The following is a 15,566-nucleotide window of genomic DNA, read 5'->3' on the forward strand; positions in this document are numbered from 1 at the left end:
AAAAAAAAAAGTGATAGTTTCCGCAATACAATTCAAAAGTTATGATATTTTTTTTATGCGGCATAAACGCATAAAAATCATTCATCCCCCCCCCTCTCCCTCACCCTTCCCTATCCATGCTGAATTTTCTTCTTATTATCATTTAAAGCTATTAATCAGAAGATTCCCGTCATCCGCGAAATTCTCGCAGTCATAGCTTAGCGCAAGAGCTGCGTATAGTGCTACTAATAGAACTAAAAATTTGCTAATAGTGAACTTTTCGTTTCGAAATTTTCCCTACCGGAGTAGTCGCGTAGGTAAAAATCGCGACTATCGTCAAGTCAGGAGTTATGGGTCCAAATTTCCGTTCGTTAAAGCATGATCGCGGCTATAGTGATTGCCAAGTCGATAAAGGCATAACATTTATCGATTGGACATGTAACCACGATGCTGCGGCCGCTCCCTTTACAATGACCTATGGCTCGCTTAAGGCATATTCCCTGACTGCTTGATCCTGTTGAATAAAATAACTTAAGATTCTTCTCTCTCTCTCTCTCTCTCTCTCTCTCTCTCTCTCTCTCTCTCTCTTTAAGAGAGTGCTAAGGGCCATTGACAAGGTGACTGACTATATTTACAAACTAGCTATTGATTTAAGTGATACTACATCCGCATCTGGATCCGGATCTCAAAGTTAATTCTTAACATTTCGAATTAAGTATTCGAAATTTTATTAATTTGCTTTTATCCCTGACTAACCATTGATCCATTTGATCCATTATTATGAATGAATAAGTTTGTTTTGTTCGCTCCTTTAAGCTAATTAACGCAATCATTCACTTTATTAATTTATCGATTTTCCGTTTCGATAATAATTATAAATGTTAAAGTTAGGTTTTAAGCAAAAGTAAAACAATATTTGCGTGCAATCTTAATCCAATAACAATAATAACATAATAATAAAATTTACAAATATCACAAAATGGTAAAATCAAGACTTAATGCATATATAAAAACAAAAAACCAAAAACAAAAAACAAAAAACAAAAAACTGAAAATGTATATCATTCTAAGCGTAAATAGAATTAAAACAAAAAAAAAAGTAAATAATGATTTTTTTTTTTTTTAATCAAGCAGTTGTGGAAAATTTTTTAAAGAACTTAACAGTTGGATTTTAATTATGTTATGCTGATTGCAGAGTTAAGTACATTCGGAGCGCAGGGCTTTGCCAATTGTTGTCATTAGATAGATAGATAGAAAATTTTTTAATTTAGAACTTTTAAGGAATGTAATGAAAATTTTTTAAATTTAAATTTCGAATTAAGAAAATAAATTATAAATTTTTGTCAAACTTATTTAAAAAATACATTTGTTGTTGTTTTCTCTTTTTCTTCCCATCCTCCTCCCTTTCGAATATTTCAGTCATTTTAAAACAAAATAACGATTGAAAATGCCTGCGTATGTGTGCGTGTGTGTGTGTGCGTGTGTGTGTGTGTTTGTGTAAACAAATGCCTATGAATATTAATGCAAATTCATTTTTGTCCTTGACTATGCGAATATTTGCTGCTTTAACAAAACAAAACAAAAAAAAAATAAATAAAAGATTGAGGTTACGTTCGTAACCATTGATTACAAATCGGTAGACTCGGATATATAAGCGAAACTAAATTCTTGAAATATTTGTTTTGTTGTAAAAATTTTTACATAAAAGCCATTTCCTTTTAAATTACTTTCTCTGCTTTGATATATTATTTTAAAATATAAATAAATAAGTGAAGGAATTTATTTATTTTTTTTTATTTTTTGGCGCCAGATTGTCGTTGTAAGCCATAAACGATAAACAATGCCAACATAGTTATTATTTAGAAATGCTTCAAAATGGTAAATACTCCATAATTTCATGTTTTTTTTTTTTTTTTTTTCTTATTTTTTTCTTTCAAATTTCACGACTTGGTTGTGATGAGGAAAGAGCAAATTTTTTCTTAATTCTTGGTTTTACTTAATTTACGCAATTGTCGCGCGCGTGAGCAAAGACAAAAACCTAACCAAATAAAAATTTTCCAAAATTTTTGTCCGTTATTATTTGCTCTCTTTTTTTTTCTTTTTTTTTTTTTAACTTATTCTTTATTTACATCCTTTACGATTATCGCCTATTGTTTTTTTTTTTCAAATTTTCTCGACTACGCTATTTTTATTAAATTCATTCGTTTTTGCATCCGATTCGAAGGCGTGATTAGTGTATTGATGTTGCAATTTCATAGCCGCCTCGATATGATTTCGATTTCTTTGAATTTGTGTTGAATGCCATATGCCATACATGAAATATGCCATATAGCCTAAGGCAATCCATATTAGGAAACGTATCCAAGTGAAAACGTCCAATTGAAACATTAAATATAAATTCGCAAACACGCTTAGGCATGGTATTACGGGCACAAGTGGTACCTTAAACGTTAACTCGATAGTGGAAATTGGTTGCATTGCGATTATTATCATTATTAATATGAGTATAACGGTAAGAATACTTAATGATATGATACTAGGCATACTACCAAATTCGTAAACTTTATCTAAACTGCACCAAACGATGCAAACAACGGCAAACAATACAATACTAACTTTTGTTATCGATGAACTTAAAATATTCGGTCGCCGATATGAATTGAAATTGAATAGCTGTCTAAATATAGTCGACGCAGTTACGACTACAATTTCTTCGCTTTCGGCTTTTAAATCGTCTTCATAGCGTAACACTAAAACGCAAATAGCCACAATGGTGTAAGCCAACAGTGTTCCGATACTCATCATATCAATTAATTGATTCAGATCAAAAATTAAGGCCATAATAGCTAAAATTAGAAAGAGATAAAATATATTCTTATAAGAATCAATTTTACTTTTTTTTTTTTTGTTAGAATATTCTCGGTATAAAAATTTCAATTGCTGGAAAAGTTACAAAAAGTGCAACAAAAGTTCAAGTCTCACATGATCAAATGAAAATAAATGAAAATCTGCGGAACAATGGGCAATAATTTATCCTAACCATAATGTGTGCTTAGGGAATATGTGCAAAATTCGCCGACTTCTGAACTGTACATGCAACTAACTTAACTTTTTTGGAGTATAACCGCAAAATCAGCGATACACATAACCTTAAAAGCGACGCTCCATCTTTGTAGTTAGTGACTTTGCGATGAAAACACTTATCTCGATCGGTATGATTTCAAGAGATTTTTATCAAAATGATGATATCGCTGAGAATACGGTACACTATGAAACTGATCGCAGACACAATGCGTACGGTACTTGATTGGAACCATCACAATATTGTCCTCAGTTTTTTGCACTGCCACTGATTTTACCGGGGTAGTCATCTATTTGGACCAAAACGCATTTTTTTTTTTAAATATGTAAAGCGCATAATTTGTGACTGCAATCTATTCTATTGCTAATTAAATGCTTTGAAATTTCAAAAGAGATCGGAATGAATATCAAAACAGAGAAGAACCAGACCAAGAATAGTTCGAAGACACTTCTATGAGTGTTAAAATGTTTTGATTTGCTTGATAACCATCGGAGGAGAAACTTTGCCAGAAACTTTCCATACGTGAAAGTCTCGGAAATTATAGTTGTAGATAGCGTACGAGAGATTTGTTACGTCCGTTCGTGCTACAAGTTAAGACTTAGCGCGGTAGTATAATTTTAGAATAAGCGAAAGATGCTCGCTGCTAGAGATAGCAAACTAAAATAAGCTAAAAAAAAAAACGGACCCAAAAGTTTCGAAATATTTTGGTCTGCCGGTTACAACCTGCAGATGTCTGTGCTTAAGCGTAAGATGCCCGAAAATACTTCGACCGAACGCTCCCTGACATAATTAACACTTGAACACCGAATCGAAGACAATGTGAAGCGGCAAGTTATCGTCTTCGGCGAAGGGGTGACTTATCTAAAATATCTGTATTTCTGTTTTTCAACGGATCGAGTGCCTAGTCGCAGTGCATCAGCACTGAAGGGGCAGGAGTAAAAACTCGCTGGTGGTGGTTTTCAAGTGTTAAGTCATCTCTGGCTATAACTCGTAATAAAACGACTTCTAATTGTATGCTATATACTCTCCGCGGTTTCCGACTTACACATAAAATCGTTTCGAAATTTCTCTCAAGCATTTATACGTTGAACACTTTCCAAGGTTAAGATTAGGTACCTTGCCGTGTTCAAAATGATTTCATTGGCCTAACAAATGCGATGAAGCCGACCAGCTAACGCAGTCATCTATCTTTGAACGAATTTGCTTTACTTTTATTGCACGTCACTGTCAGGATTCACTTATTAAACTCATTACTAATACTTAAGGCGAACAGGCGAAAAGAGACCAGGAATAATAGGATTTACTGTTAAGCCGCTATGATATTTTTAATCTATATAGCGAGTGAAATTTTTCAATCTTTACCGCCACCCATTCGATTTACTTTACTATACTTACAAGCAAATACACCGGACACTATGGTCGCAATTAATGGCGTTTGCGTGCGATTATTTACTGCGGATAATTTCTTAAATATAATGCCGTCGTTAGCCATGGCGTAGAGTACACGAGGCAAGGGAAACATCGCGCCCAATAAGCTGGTACATAAAGCGAACACTGCGCCGAGGGTAACAATCCATTTAACGGTATTCCAATTTATGCTTTCAAAAGCCGTAGGAAAGGGTGCATTAGGATCCTAAAATTAACTAAAATCGTTTTTTTTATTTGGTATTTCAAAAATTTGTAAAACTCTCATACCTGGTCATAATAAGGCAACATCATCGTTAGGACCGTGGAAACACCGAAATAAGATAAGAATATGATAATCAAGGAGATGACTATGGCTAAAGGAATATTACGTTTAGGATTAATGGCCTCTTCGCCAGTCGTCGCGATACAATCGAAACCAACAAAACCGTAAAAACATTTTGCCGCTCCCGCCATAACGCCAGCGAAACCGTAAGGCATGAAACCGCCTTTACCGAAACCTTCAGGAACTTTATCAACTGGTATGAACCAGTTATTAGGATCCGCTATATTATATTTTATTAATTTCATTTCACCAAGAATTTTGATGTTTTCTTTAAACTTACCATTTATGCTGCCAGCTATAAGCACAATGCAAATTGTTATTAAATTAACGCTTGTGAAAATGTTATTTAAAAAACTTGACTCTTTAACACCAAAGGCCAATAAAGCCGTTAACAGCAAGACCATGGCAAATGCCAAAAAGTCAGGATATGCACCCAGGAAACCAACGTTTATTGGCAGAGCGCTGCCTAGGGCATTGGACATCTTTTTACCCAATAAAGAATCAAAATAACCGCTAAGGCCGCTAGCCACAGAAGCCGTACCTGAAATGATTAAAAAAAGGAAAAACTTGAGTAAAATCAGAACTCTCGATATTAATCGACAAACAAAATTCGAAAAATGCTACTCACCGATGACATACTCTAAAATCAAATTCCAACCAATCGTGAAGGCCACAAATTCCCCAACCGTTACATAACTATAAACGTAGGCACTACCTGCCTTGGGTACTCTTGCGGCAAATTCAGCATAGCATATGCCTGCGAATGCGGAGGCTACGGCCGCTATAAAGAATGATAGAGTAACTGCTGGACCAGCTTTATCATAGGCGACTGCACCAGCCAGCACATAGACACCCAAGCCCAAAGTGCTTCCCACACCCAATGCCGTTAAATCAAATACATTTAAAACACGCGCCAATTTTGATTCACACTCAATGACATCATCTGTTTTTCGCCGTGTCAAGGCATTCCATAAATTATTCATCTTACGGCTGGCAAGTGTTAATTATAATATTCTTTTGTTTAATATTTTTAACTGTAAGAAATTCACCAAAAATAAATTTTTATCATGTTTTGCAATATATTTCATATAATATACAAATAATGCCATACATTGGCAATAGAGTGCGAAACAAGTAATGCAAATATAAACTAAATAATGTATATATGTATTCCATCAACTTTATATATATATATATATATATATATATATATATAAATTCCATCAACTCTCCATCCAAAATTTTGGAAAATTTAATACATCAGTAACAAATGAAAGGAAGGACCGACGTACGGACAGATTCAAACATCTAAGCTCTTACAATGTTCTACATATGTATGTCTCTATTCTAGCATATTTCTAACTGAGAGATAAACTACATCTTCATGAATAATTTATATATATTCTTATAATAGATGTCTGTACAAGGATGAGGTTACGCTGCAATTAACATCTCTTGATCTCAGGTCGGGAGGCGTTTCGGACGATGTCTATTATATATATGCAAGAGTACATGCTTCCAAAGTCTTGCCTTACGACTTTACTTTTTATTGCTTTATGCGACAATTTCGCTCGACATTTGGAACTAGTCTGCCAACAGGGCATAAAGATTACTATACTGAATTCGAAAGTAAAATTTTCGAATCGTTATTTAAGTTTGCAGAAGTGAAAAACTTGAAGCAGAGTTAGAGCTGCAAATAGAAAAAAAGACGAGAGAACGAGAAGCTTGTAAACGCGGCTGACGCAAATAGAAAAAAACAACCAACAATTTTCAGTGAGAAAATGGACTTCATTGCGGAAGGAAAGAGAAATATGAATGAAAAATTTTTCACAGATGACATTCGTGAAGTCTTTAGAAGGGAAAGACTCTCGCGAGTAAAACAAAACAAATTTTTGCACCAAGAAAAGCTAGCGGCGGAATAAAAGCTCTTCCAAGTTATTGAAGAAAAAATGCAACGAATAAAACAATAATAATTTAATCCAAGAATTTTTTCACCGATAAGAACAAATTTAAGGTCTAACTCGAGTAGCTGAAGAACTCAGAGGAATGAAAACGGGATGAACAACTAAATGAGTTCAAGTCGAAAATGTAATCATTTGCTAAAAGTAGAAATCGATTTACTTACGAAAGGGAAGAAATATTTGGAAGAAAAACTAACTAAAGATCGCGTTAGAAGATCAATATGACGCGGCTGGAAGCTGAGTCTTTCGACCAATAAGAAAAAAAAAAGTTCAAAAAAAAAAACAAAAACTAGCTTTGCTTGAAGAAGAAACGTTTTCTGTGATTTGGAAAAGCAATGCCAAGCATTAAAGGATGCGTGCAAGGAAGTAAAAGACCGAGAAAACACATAATCACACAAACCAAACAATCAGAGAAAACCGCAAGCAATTAGAAGATGTGAAGCGAAAACTCTGCGCTTTAAAGTAAAAATTAAAAGAATTAGAAGAAGAGAAAAACTCTTTAGAGAGAGAGAGAGAAAGAGAGAGAGAGAGAGGAAGATGTACAAACAAGCAAAAAAAAAACGATTGCACAGGACACTGAGCGCAGGAAAACTGTGATCAGCGAAAAAAAATTTCGATTGTAACTCGACAACTGTTTAAAGAAATCGATCGGAGAGCGACTTGAAATTTTTACAATAAAATTGAGCAAATAAAGGAAAAGAAACTTTGCGTCATAGTAGAAAACCCGTTCAATAAATGCAAAGCAACTATGAAAGAAGTCTCGACCGATTGATCAATTGAAGCAAAAAAAACTGCGCGAAATGCCTGAACAATCCAATTTATAAGCATACACTTTGCGACACTTTGGCTGCAGGATAAACTTGACGCGGCATCTAAAGAATCAGGTTGATGCAATGAGGCTTTGAGCTATGAGGGGCAGCATTACAAGCAATTGCTTGACAACAAGTTGACAGGTTATGATCATCAAGAGATGACTTTTACGCGTGGGAAAGAAAAATGTTGTTTATAACGTTGCTAAACACTATCTAGGCAAAATACCTCAATAGATTCCAAGGCTTCAAATTAGCCGCACAGTAATCGACACAACTTTGAAGGCAATATTAGTCTCGATCGAAACGTATGTCAATCGAAAGTAAGTGTTTCTGATGCGAAAGAAAAAATTCCAGTGTTCACGATAAACGTCGACGTTAATTATCATCATATTGGGGTGCTATGCATGACAAAGAAATCATAACGATTCCTGCTGATAAAACTATGCAACTGTGAGAAATTGGATGAAAAACTTCGAGAATGTTGTTAACGTAGTAGTTTATATATATGTCAAGGTGAATTTACCGCTATCACGAAAAATATCGTATCAATATGAAATGTTATAAAGAAAAGCAACATGAACAGGCTACAAAATTTGAAGAAGCTTCACATGCCTGGGAAACGAGGAAAAGCCGGTTGGAACAATTGCTTGAGAAGCTACACACAGCTCACTATAGATATGAGGTTTCAGCAACATCAACAATCTGTCACCGGGATTGAGGTAAAAGGTTTAAGGAATATTATGCAATGAAAACAAAAAAAATTCGGTGTTTGCGAAAATTTTGATCAGCGACTTCTATAGGTAAAAAAGGACAAAAATATGGAAAATACCACTTAACATAATATGGTTGAACTTGATGGTTTTCACCTTTCTCTACATAAAATAACAGTTTCCCATTAAATATTATCGATTTATTCAGGGCGCGCCTATGCTACTCATGGAGCGTACTAAATTCTTCTTCTTTCAGACTCATTACTTTCGTTGTTTATTTGCACAAATCTGTTGCCGAAACTCAACGAACACGTTCAGTGGCTTAGAGGTGATGCCGTTCGGTTTTCGGTTCAACGTAGCGAAACGTATTGACTGAAAATGCGATTTTTTAGCCACTTGTCGCAAGAGTTGCCCAGAGTACACTGTTGCAAGTCGAAAAGGAAGTTCTGCCTTATCCAGTGCACTCATCAGACATGACGTCTCCTGATTACTACTCGTTCAGATCGGTGCAGCATGGTTCGGCTGGGGCAAAGTTGTAGAAATGAGAATATGGGTCGTTGGATGGATCGCTGCAAAACCCAAAATATAAGTTCTTCCGACATAATATCGCCATGTTAGTAAAAAATTATGGAAAATATTTTGATTAATATACGTTTTGGTCAAATTTTTTCAATAAATGCATTTTTCAAGTCAAAAAAAGTGATCACAATTTTTGCAAACACCTAATAATTAAAGATATGAGAAAAAGGAAAAATGTTTGCAAAAAAGAGAACAACTCGCTATCATCTTTAGACGTCGATCAATGAAAATATGAAAATGCCGCAATTGTCTGAAATACGCAACCTGCAGGAACAATTCAATGACTAAAGACTAAGCCGAGAGATTGATCCGCTTGAGCTCGTAAACTACACGTTCAAATGTTGAGTAATAATGTTTAGTTTTAGTTATACGATTCTCGTTGCTGACTATTTATCCTATATATTATATATATATTACACACACATTGTATACTTGTTTTGTTAATTTTTCCTCTTTTTTTTTTTGCCATCTTCTCATTTGATTATTTACTAATAACTGTTATTATCGTTACATTTAATTGCATTGTTTTAATTTTGTGTTGTTTGTCATTTCTTTTTACTATCATTGTCGTTAAATTATTTAGGTTTCCACAATTTATTCGCATGTAAATAATTCAATTATCTTATTTATTGCAAAAGATCGAAAATAAAGTTGACTTTGATAAGCACTAAGCCGCCTAAGACTACGTTATTGTTATAATATTTCATGAAGAGAAAAAGTGACGACTTGAGAGTTATCCCTTATACAAAGTCAATTCAATTTCCATATTAAAGTCAAAGGAATAATACGAACCTTACAGTTATATGTATTGCTCTTGTTTGTTGTCAATTTTGATATATTCATCACTAGTCTGGATATTAACTTGCTTGATATATTGATCGATAAAACGAGACTTTCTACTTTTTGATCTAGGGGCTTAGAGTGCAATATACTCATTGAGAATTACCGCCTTATGAAAATAGGTTAATGCTCATTAGTCTGCCCGTTAGGTATAAGGAGTTGTATTTATTGTAAAATTGATCAAAGTTATAACATTTGCACCTCTCGTCATCTCGTCATTTAATATATTTGCTGGACTGTGTCACTGCCGTGCAAGTTATCAACTTGAGAACCCTTTTCGGCTGCCTTTATATAGTGTGCAATGTTATGCTTTGTAGGTTTAATCTGTCACTGAATACTATGCATGCCGTCAGGATTTGCTATTTCCGGGATACGTTGCAGTTTTATCAATAAAAAAATACTTTTACTTGCTCGTACGCTTTACATAAGTCAACGACTGTTTGCTTATTTCAGTTATACGCTTGCTGGATATGCACGTATCCCTTTCGTTCCGTTCACTGAACTATTTCCAATTGCTATTGCTGCTCATTTCCTTAGCCGTAGCTTATTTAGTTGAGATCTATAGTGACAACTATTACTTTACTCCCCTCATCATTCTTTCATTCTAAGATATTTTATATCGGTTCATAATTTTCATTTCTAGCTGAATAAATGAATAAAGAAATAAAATCATTCAATAAAATGTTTGCAAATAGAAACTTGGATTGGGCGGACCGAATGAACAACATTCTTGTAATATCGTACAATAAGATTTCGCTTATCCTTCATCCATTATTATTATTATTATTATTAATTTCGCCAGATAAATAAATTCCAAGACTAAACTCTTAAAAGCACTAGCATCTAACGCTATCGGCTTTTATTAAAAACTCTATCGCACTTGAGTTTCGAACCCACGACCATTGACTTGCTAGTCGAGATTCCTCGCTTTCGGCTATTCAGGCGGATTATCCTTCATCCAAAGTTTGCTAAATTCCTTACAACTATTCACCAGATTCATATAATTAAGACAAAAATTATGGATAATAGTCTACAATTGTTTTAAAATTTGTTCATCGCTATAAGTGGTTACCAAATTGTAGTTCAGATGGGCTTTAAAAGGCACCTTTCAATTAATTTTTACATAAATCCGCTTGAGTGGCCGTGTGGGCAAGAATGTCGACTAGCAACCCAATGGTCGTGGGTTCAAACCTCAAGTGCGGTAGAGTTTTTAATAAAAGCCGATAGCCTTAGATGCTAGTGCTTTTAAGAGTTTAGTCTTAGAATTTATTCTCTGGCTAAATTTATAATAATACTAATAATAATAATAATAATAATTTTTACATTATACTTTATTTATTTTGCAACTATAATAACCTTTTATACCACTACACCACTTGTGATACAGTGTACATTAACTTAGTGCGGTCGTATGTAACATGCAGTAGGGCTTAAGATGAATCCACCGATCGATTTAGAATTATCTTTAGAATAGATCTAAGTCTGTCTGTCCCTCTGGTGTCTGTCCATGTAAATTTGTGTTAAAGCTATCGGGCGCAATTTTCGATATATTTTGATGGAATTTGGTACAGTGACCTATTTTCGCCCAAGGACGAACTGGTTCGTATCGGTCCACTTTTATGATAAAAATTGTAATTTTCCAAATTTCTCCGCAAAAGCGGCTAAGTAGTAGTGTTTCGACATTCTAAATTAGTATGAAAACTTTGACCAGCCTGGGGCAATTTTTGAACCACATCTCATATAGTGAAAACTGAAGTTCAGACCATCTACGCCTATTTTTGGATGTTGCCCCTATATAAAGATTAAACTTGTCCTACATTAGGTTTTGGGCCCGCTTCCCCTGAAATACGCACATGATAAATATAACTTTACATATATAAACAAGATATAATTTTTGTGTTCTATAATAAATATAAAAATTGTGTTAGACAATGTCGTTTAGTTGTATCTATGGTTGACCTCGCCCGGCTGCATGTTCTTACCTGTTTATCTATTTTTGTTCTATAGATTTTAATAAATATGTGAAAAAACAAAGGTTAATGGCGTGACCGTTTCGCTATTACAATGATGTGATAGTTTTACAGAGAATTTATGCAAAATGACGTTTTAAAAAAAGGAATCTGCAAATGCATAAAGGAATGAAATTAAATTTCAAGTTTAAAATATTTATCCAACTTTAAAACTTTTCGACTTTGTCTAACTAACGTAGTTTTCTACGTTTGAGATACTGGCTAAACGATCACAGTGAAAAAAAGTGTAACGAAATTACTTAACTATGCGTAGTTTATTATTATTATTTTTTTTTAATATTCTCTATACTCCCTACTGTGTCATCATCTCGATATTTCACTATGCCGACACTTTATTTAGATTTGATATTAAAATCAGTATTAGTTTGTGCATTAGCGCTAGCATTTGCTCTGTAATTAATTAAAAATGTCGCATGCAAACTTTTATAAAATATCGCATCCTTTTTTTACTAGATATCGTGATTGAATTTTTTTTATATATATAGCGCGGGACTTTTTTCCCAATTATCGCATGCGAAACTTTCAAAATTTCTCATTTAGAAAGTTTTAGGCTTCTAAGGTCTGTCTGCCACTAATAATATGCGCCCTAAAAGTTTATAGTTCCAAGGAAACTTGAAACCTAAAGAAAGATTATTATATGATCGTGTAATTGGATATACATTCTCCTTGAGGCGGTACGAATATGGCCCCGATTATATTCCTTCGTTAATATTATTAATGTTAGACTTCTATTTAATCTTTACAATATTATCCAGAGGCAGGCAGAGAGGGCGAAGAAGCTTTTTAATTTCTCTTGTTTTAGTAGATCACTTCCCAATAACAAGTCGTTGATTCCTCGAGTTAGTTGCTCTTTGGCCAAATCATTTCAGTTAAGAGTTATAATAGCTTATAATTTCCTTCTTAGGGAGTTACAACAGTTGCAATAGATGCTCTTATCTCACTTAAAAACATAAGCTTTTAATTTTCGCCAATAAAAGTGAGTTCAGATACTTAAATAAGTACTAAGATGAAAGTGTGAGTGTGGTATGTGTTCCTTTCCTACTAGTCTAGTTCCGGATTTTTCGCTTTTTTTCAGAACATTTTGTATTATTGCACCTATGGTAGATATTGTCATCTATTATAATAGGCCTATTATAGGCGGGTTTGAACGTCAATAAGTAAGCGTCAACTAATACAAAAAAAAAAAGGTCATTATAGATTAACTATGTACCGCTTTCATCTGTAATCGGTGCTCTTTCTCGATTGATAATCGCAAACCATTGCAATAAATTTTTAGTATCCGTCACGTAAGAAAGCAAAAATTATAGATGTTGAGAAGAAGAGAATTTAACTCGCTAACCACTCACGAAAAAGGAATAATAGCCAAATTAAGCGAACCTTTTCGGCGAATGGCGTATCTTTAACTTCTTACGCTCTTCGCAGGATCGTATTTAACTGATCGGATGTTTGTGGCATGAGTCGACAGGTATAGGGATCGAAGCGAACAAATTAACTACATGTATTCTTAGACTCTATCGGACTAGATGGGGCTTGGGCGATATTTTTGATTTGTGCACAAATTCATCGACACTTTGTAGGATCTTTGAAATTTCCTTTTGGCATTTATTGTTTTTGCTTAAACAAAACGAATGTGCGCTCAACCTTGGAGTGATGGGATAGGAAAACCATGTGAGTACCTGTGCTTAATTATTTTTACATTACGTTACACATACAACTATTACATCCCTCTTATAAGTACATTTTTATCGAATAAGTCAAGTGTGTAAAATGTAATTCATTTCAATGATTGTTTAAATAATAATAACAAGAATTTTTCGACGTAACGCAATACTATAATAATTTTATGACAGATTCGCGTTTGTCTTATTGCGCATTATTTTATCTCTTGTGTAAAATGTAAAGTGTGTCCATATGTCTGTCTAATTATTGCGAGAAGAATCTCTTCGCCCACTGACTACTTTTACAATCATTACTGGCATCCCGATAAGCATGAATCAACAAGTGTTTTACTTAAGAAACTCGAATTAATACACGCACATGTCCGTATAATATGTGCGGTGAAGGTATTCGGGATTCAAGTAAGTATCGCTGCTATATGCGAAAGTTTGATGTTTTCATAGAGTATGCAAGACTTTAATAGCTTGTTTTTTTTTCCAGAAAAATGATATGCGCCACATAGTCGTTGAAACAAAACGAAAAAGTAAGCCCCATAGATATTAAGCGTGTCGATAAGATCATCAAAATTGCAAGGAAGTTCGATCAAGGATCCATTTCGCATTATCAGTTTTGTGATTATCGCATCTAAGAGACAGGGGGACGGACCACTCTTGAAGCGATTGAAAGTTTTCTTCAAAAAATTTCATTCGAAATTTTATAATAAATTTTTTTTTTTTTTTGCAAACCCAACAACACACCAAGAAAAATAGATTTTTTTTTTTTAAACAAAATTAAAATAAAACAATTTTGCATATAATATCATTAACTAAGATGAAGAGAAAATGTAAATAGTTGTGTTAGAAAACAAAGAAAATTTTAATTCAATACATAACTGGTTTTGAGATTTCAGTTTCACTCTATGAATAAAACAGAATTCTTACTTCGATCCTCAACATCTCATTTTGTCATGCCCTCTGTTACAAGCGAGAAGATATACCAAAAGGATTACAAGTTTTTTTAATATGATAAATTAAAGATTTACTTTCAAAATCGATTCGAAAATCTTATGGGATTTTTATATATATATATGTAAGCATATTTTTGATCAGATTGAGATTTTAAATCAATTTTATCTTAGCTCTGTTGTCCGTTATAAAAATCTTGTTCAATTTTTAAACATATATACACGTATATGTATATATATATATATATAAGAATCGAGTTCTAAATCGGAATACATATGGATATGTATATATATATATATATACGTGTGAGTGTGTGTATGTGTCTATGTGTTAAGGCAAAAAGAATGGACATAACGTTTCCCCATAAGAGCATTGAAGGCATTCGCGAAAAAAATAAATAATAAGAATAAAAATACACTTGACATCAATAGTTCAGTTAAATTGAATTTTCGCACAAATAGAATATGGTTAGTAGTAATGTAAATCGATCCATTTCATTTGGAGGTCAGGCAGGTATCGAAGATTCGTATCAAGGTGAATTGTTGGAGTTTTGCTTGCTTGGAGTTTTAGTTTTTATTATTGTGAAAGTTTTTCAATTGTTTGTTTTGTTTATTTCTTCACATAATTTCTGATTGATTGTGTGATTATTCATTCTATTTATATATATATATATATATATATATATATATATTTCTTTTATTTCTTTTAAAACTTCTTATTTAATTCCATATTGTTTATAAGCTATTTTAATATTGATATGACATGAAAAGATTTTTTTTTTTTTGTTTTTTTAATTTTTTTTTAATTTTTTTTTTTTTAGATGTATAGAGAGATAATTGATAATTGAATTGGATATTCAACAATAGCAAAAAGATATACACGAACACATTTTAAGCCGTTCAAGTAACCCTCAGATATTATTACCTTTATGTTATTAAAAATATTGCCTTGATTAAGAAAAATATATTTGTTCAAATGTTAATTAAAACAATATTCTTGTGTATGTATATATAGATATAAATGTATATATATATATATATTTTGTAGCAGTTAATAAAAAATCAGAGAATTTAAACCGTACGCGACACGCTCTAAACTTGTTCTGAACGTTAACGTAAAAAACATTAACATTAAAGCTTTTTTTTTTTAACCTAACGATTAAGACGATCACATTTCTTAACTGATATTGGGAAAAAAAAAAA

General features: G+C 33.2%; 1 protein-coding gene across 1 annotated transcript; it reads right to left on the reverse strand.

The window, feature by feature from the left end:
* Window positions 1–2,132: 2,132 nt before the first annotated feature.
* Window positions 2,133–15,330, reverse strand: LOC119631623 (high affinity cationic amino acid transporter 1). The gene is made up of 6 exons (XM_038024006.1): window positions 15,289–15,330; window positions 5,440–5,845; window positions 5,092–5,352; window positions 4,757–5,031; window positions 4,457–4,694; window positions 2,133–2,825 (listed from the first exon to the last, which is right to left on the reverse strand). Exons 2-6 carry the CDS (start codon window positions 5,792–5,794, stop codon window positions 2,143–2,145), a joined length of 1,812 nt encoding a protein of 603 aa, XP_037879934.1. The 5' UTR covers window positions 5,795–5,845; window positions 15,289–15,330; the 3' UTR covers window positions 2,133–2,142.
* Between the last annotated feature and the right edge of the window lie 236 nt (window positions 15,331–15,566).

Source organism: Glossina fuscipes, unplaced genomic scaffold (assembly GCF_014805625.2).
Source record: "Glossina fuscipes isolate IAEA_lab_2018 unplaced genomic scaffold, Yale_Gfus_2 1, whole genome shotgun sequence".
Taxonomy (NCBI): domain Eukaryota; kingdom Metazoa; phylum Arthropoda; class Insecta; order Diptera; family Glossinidae; genus Glossina; species Glossina fuscipes.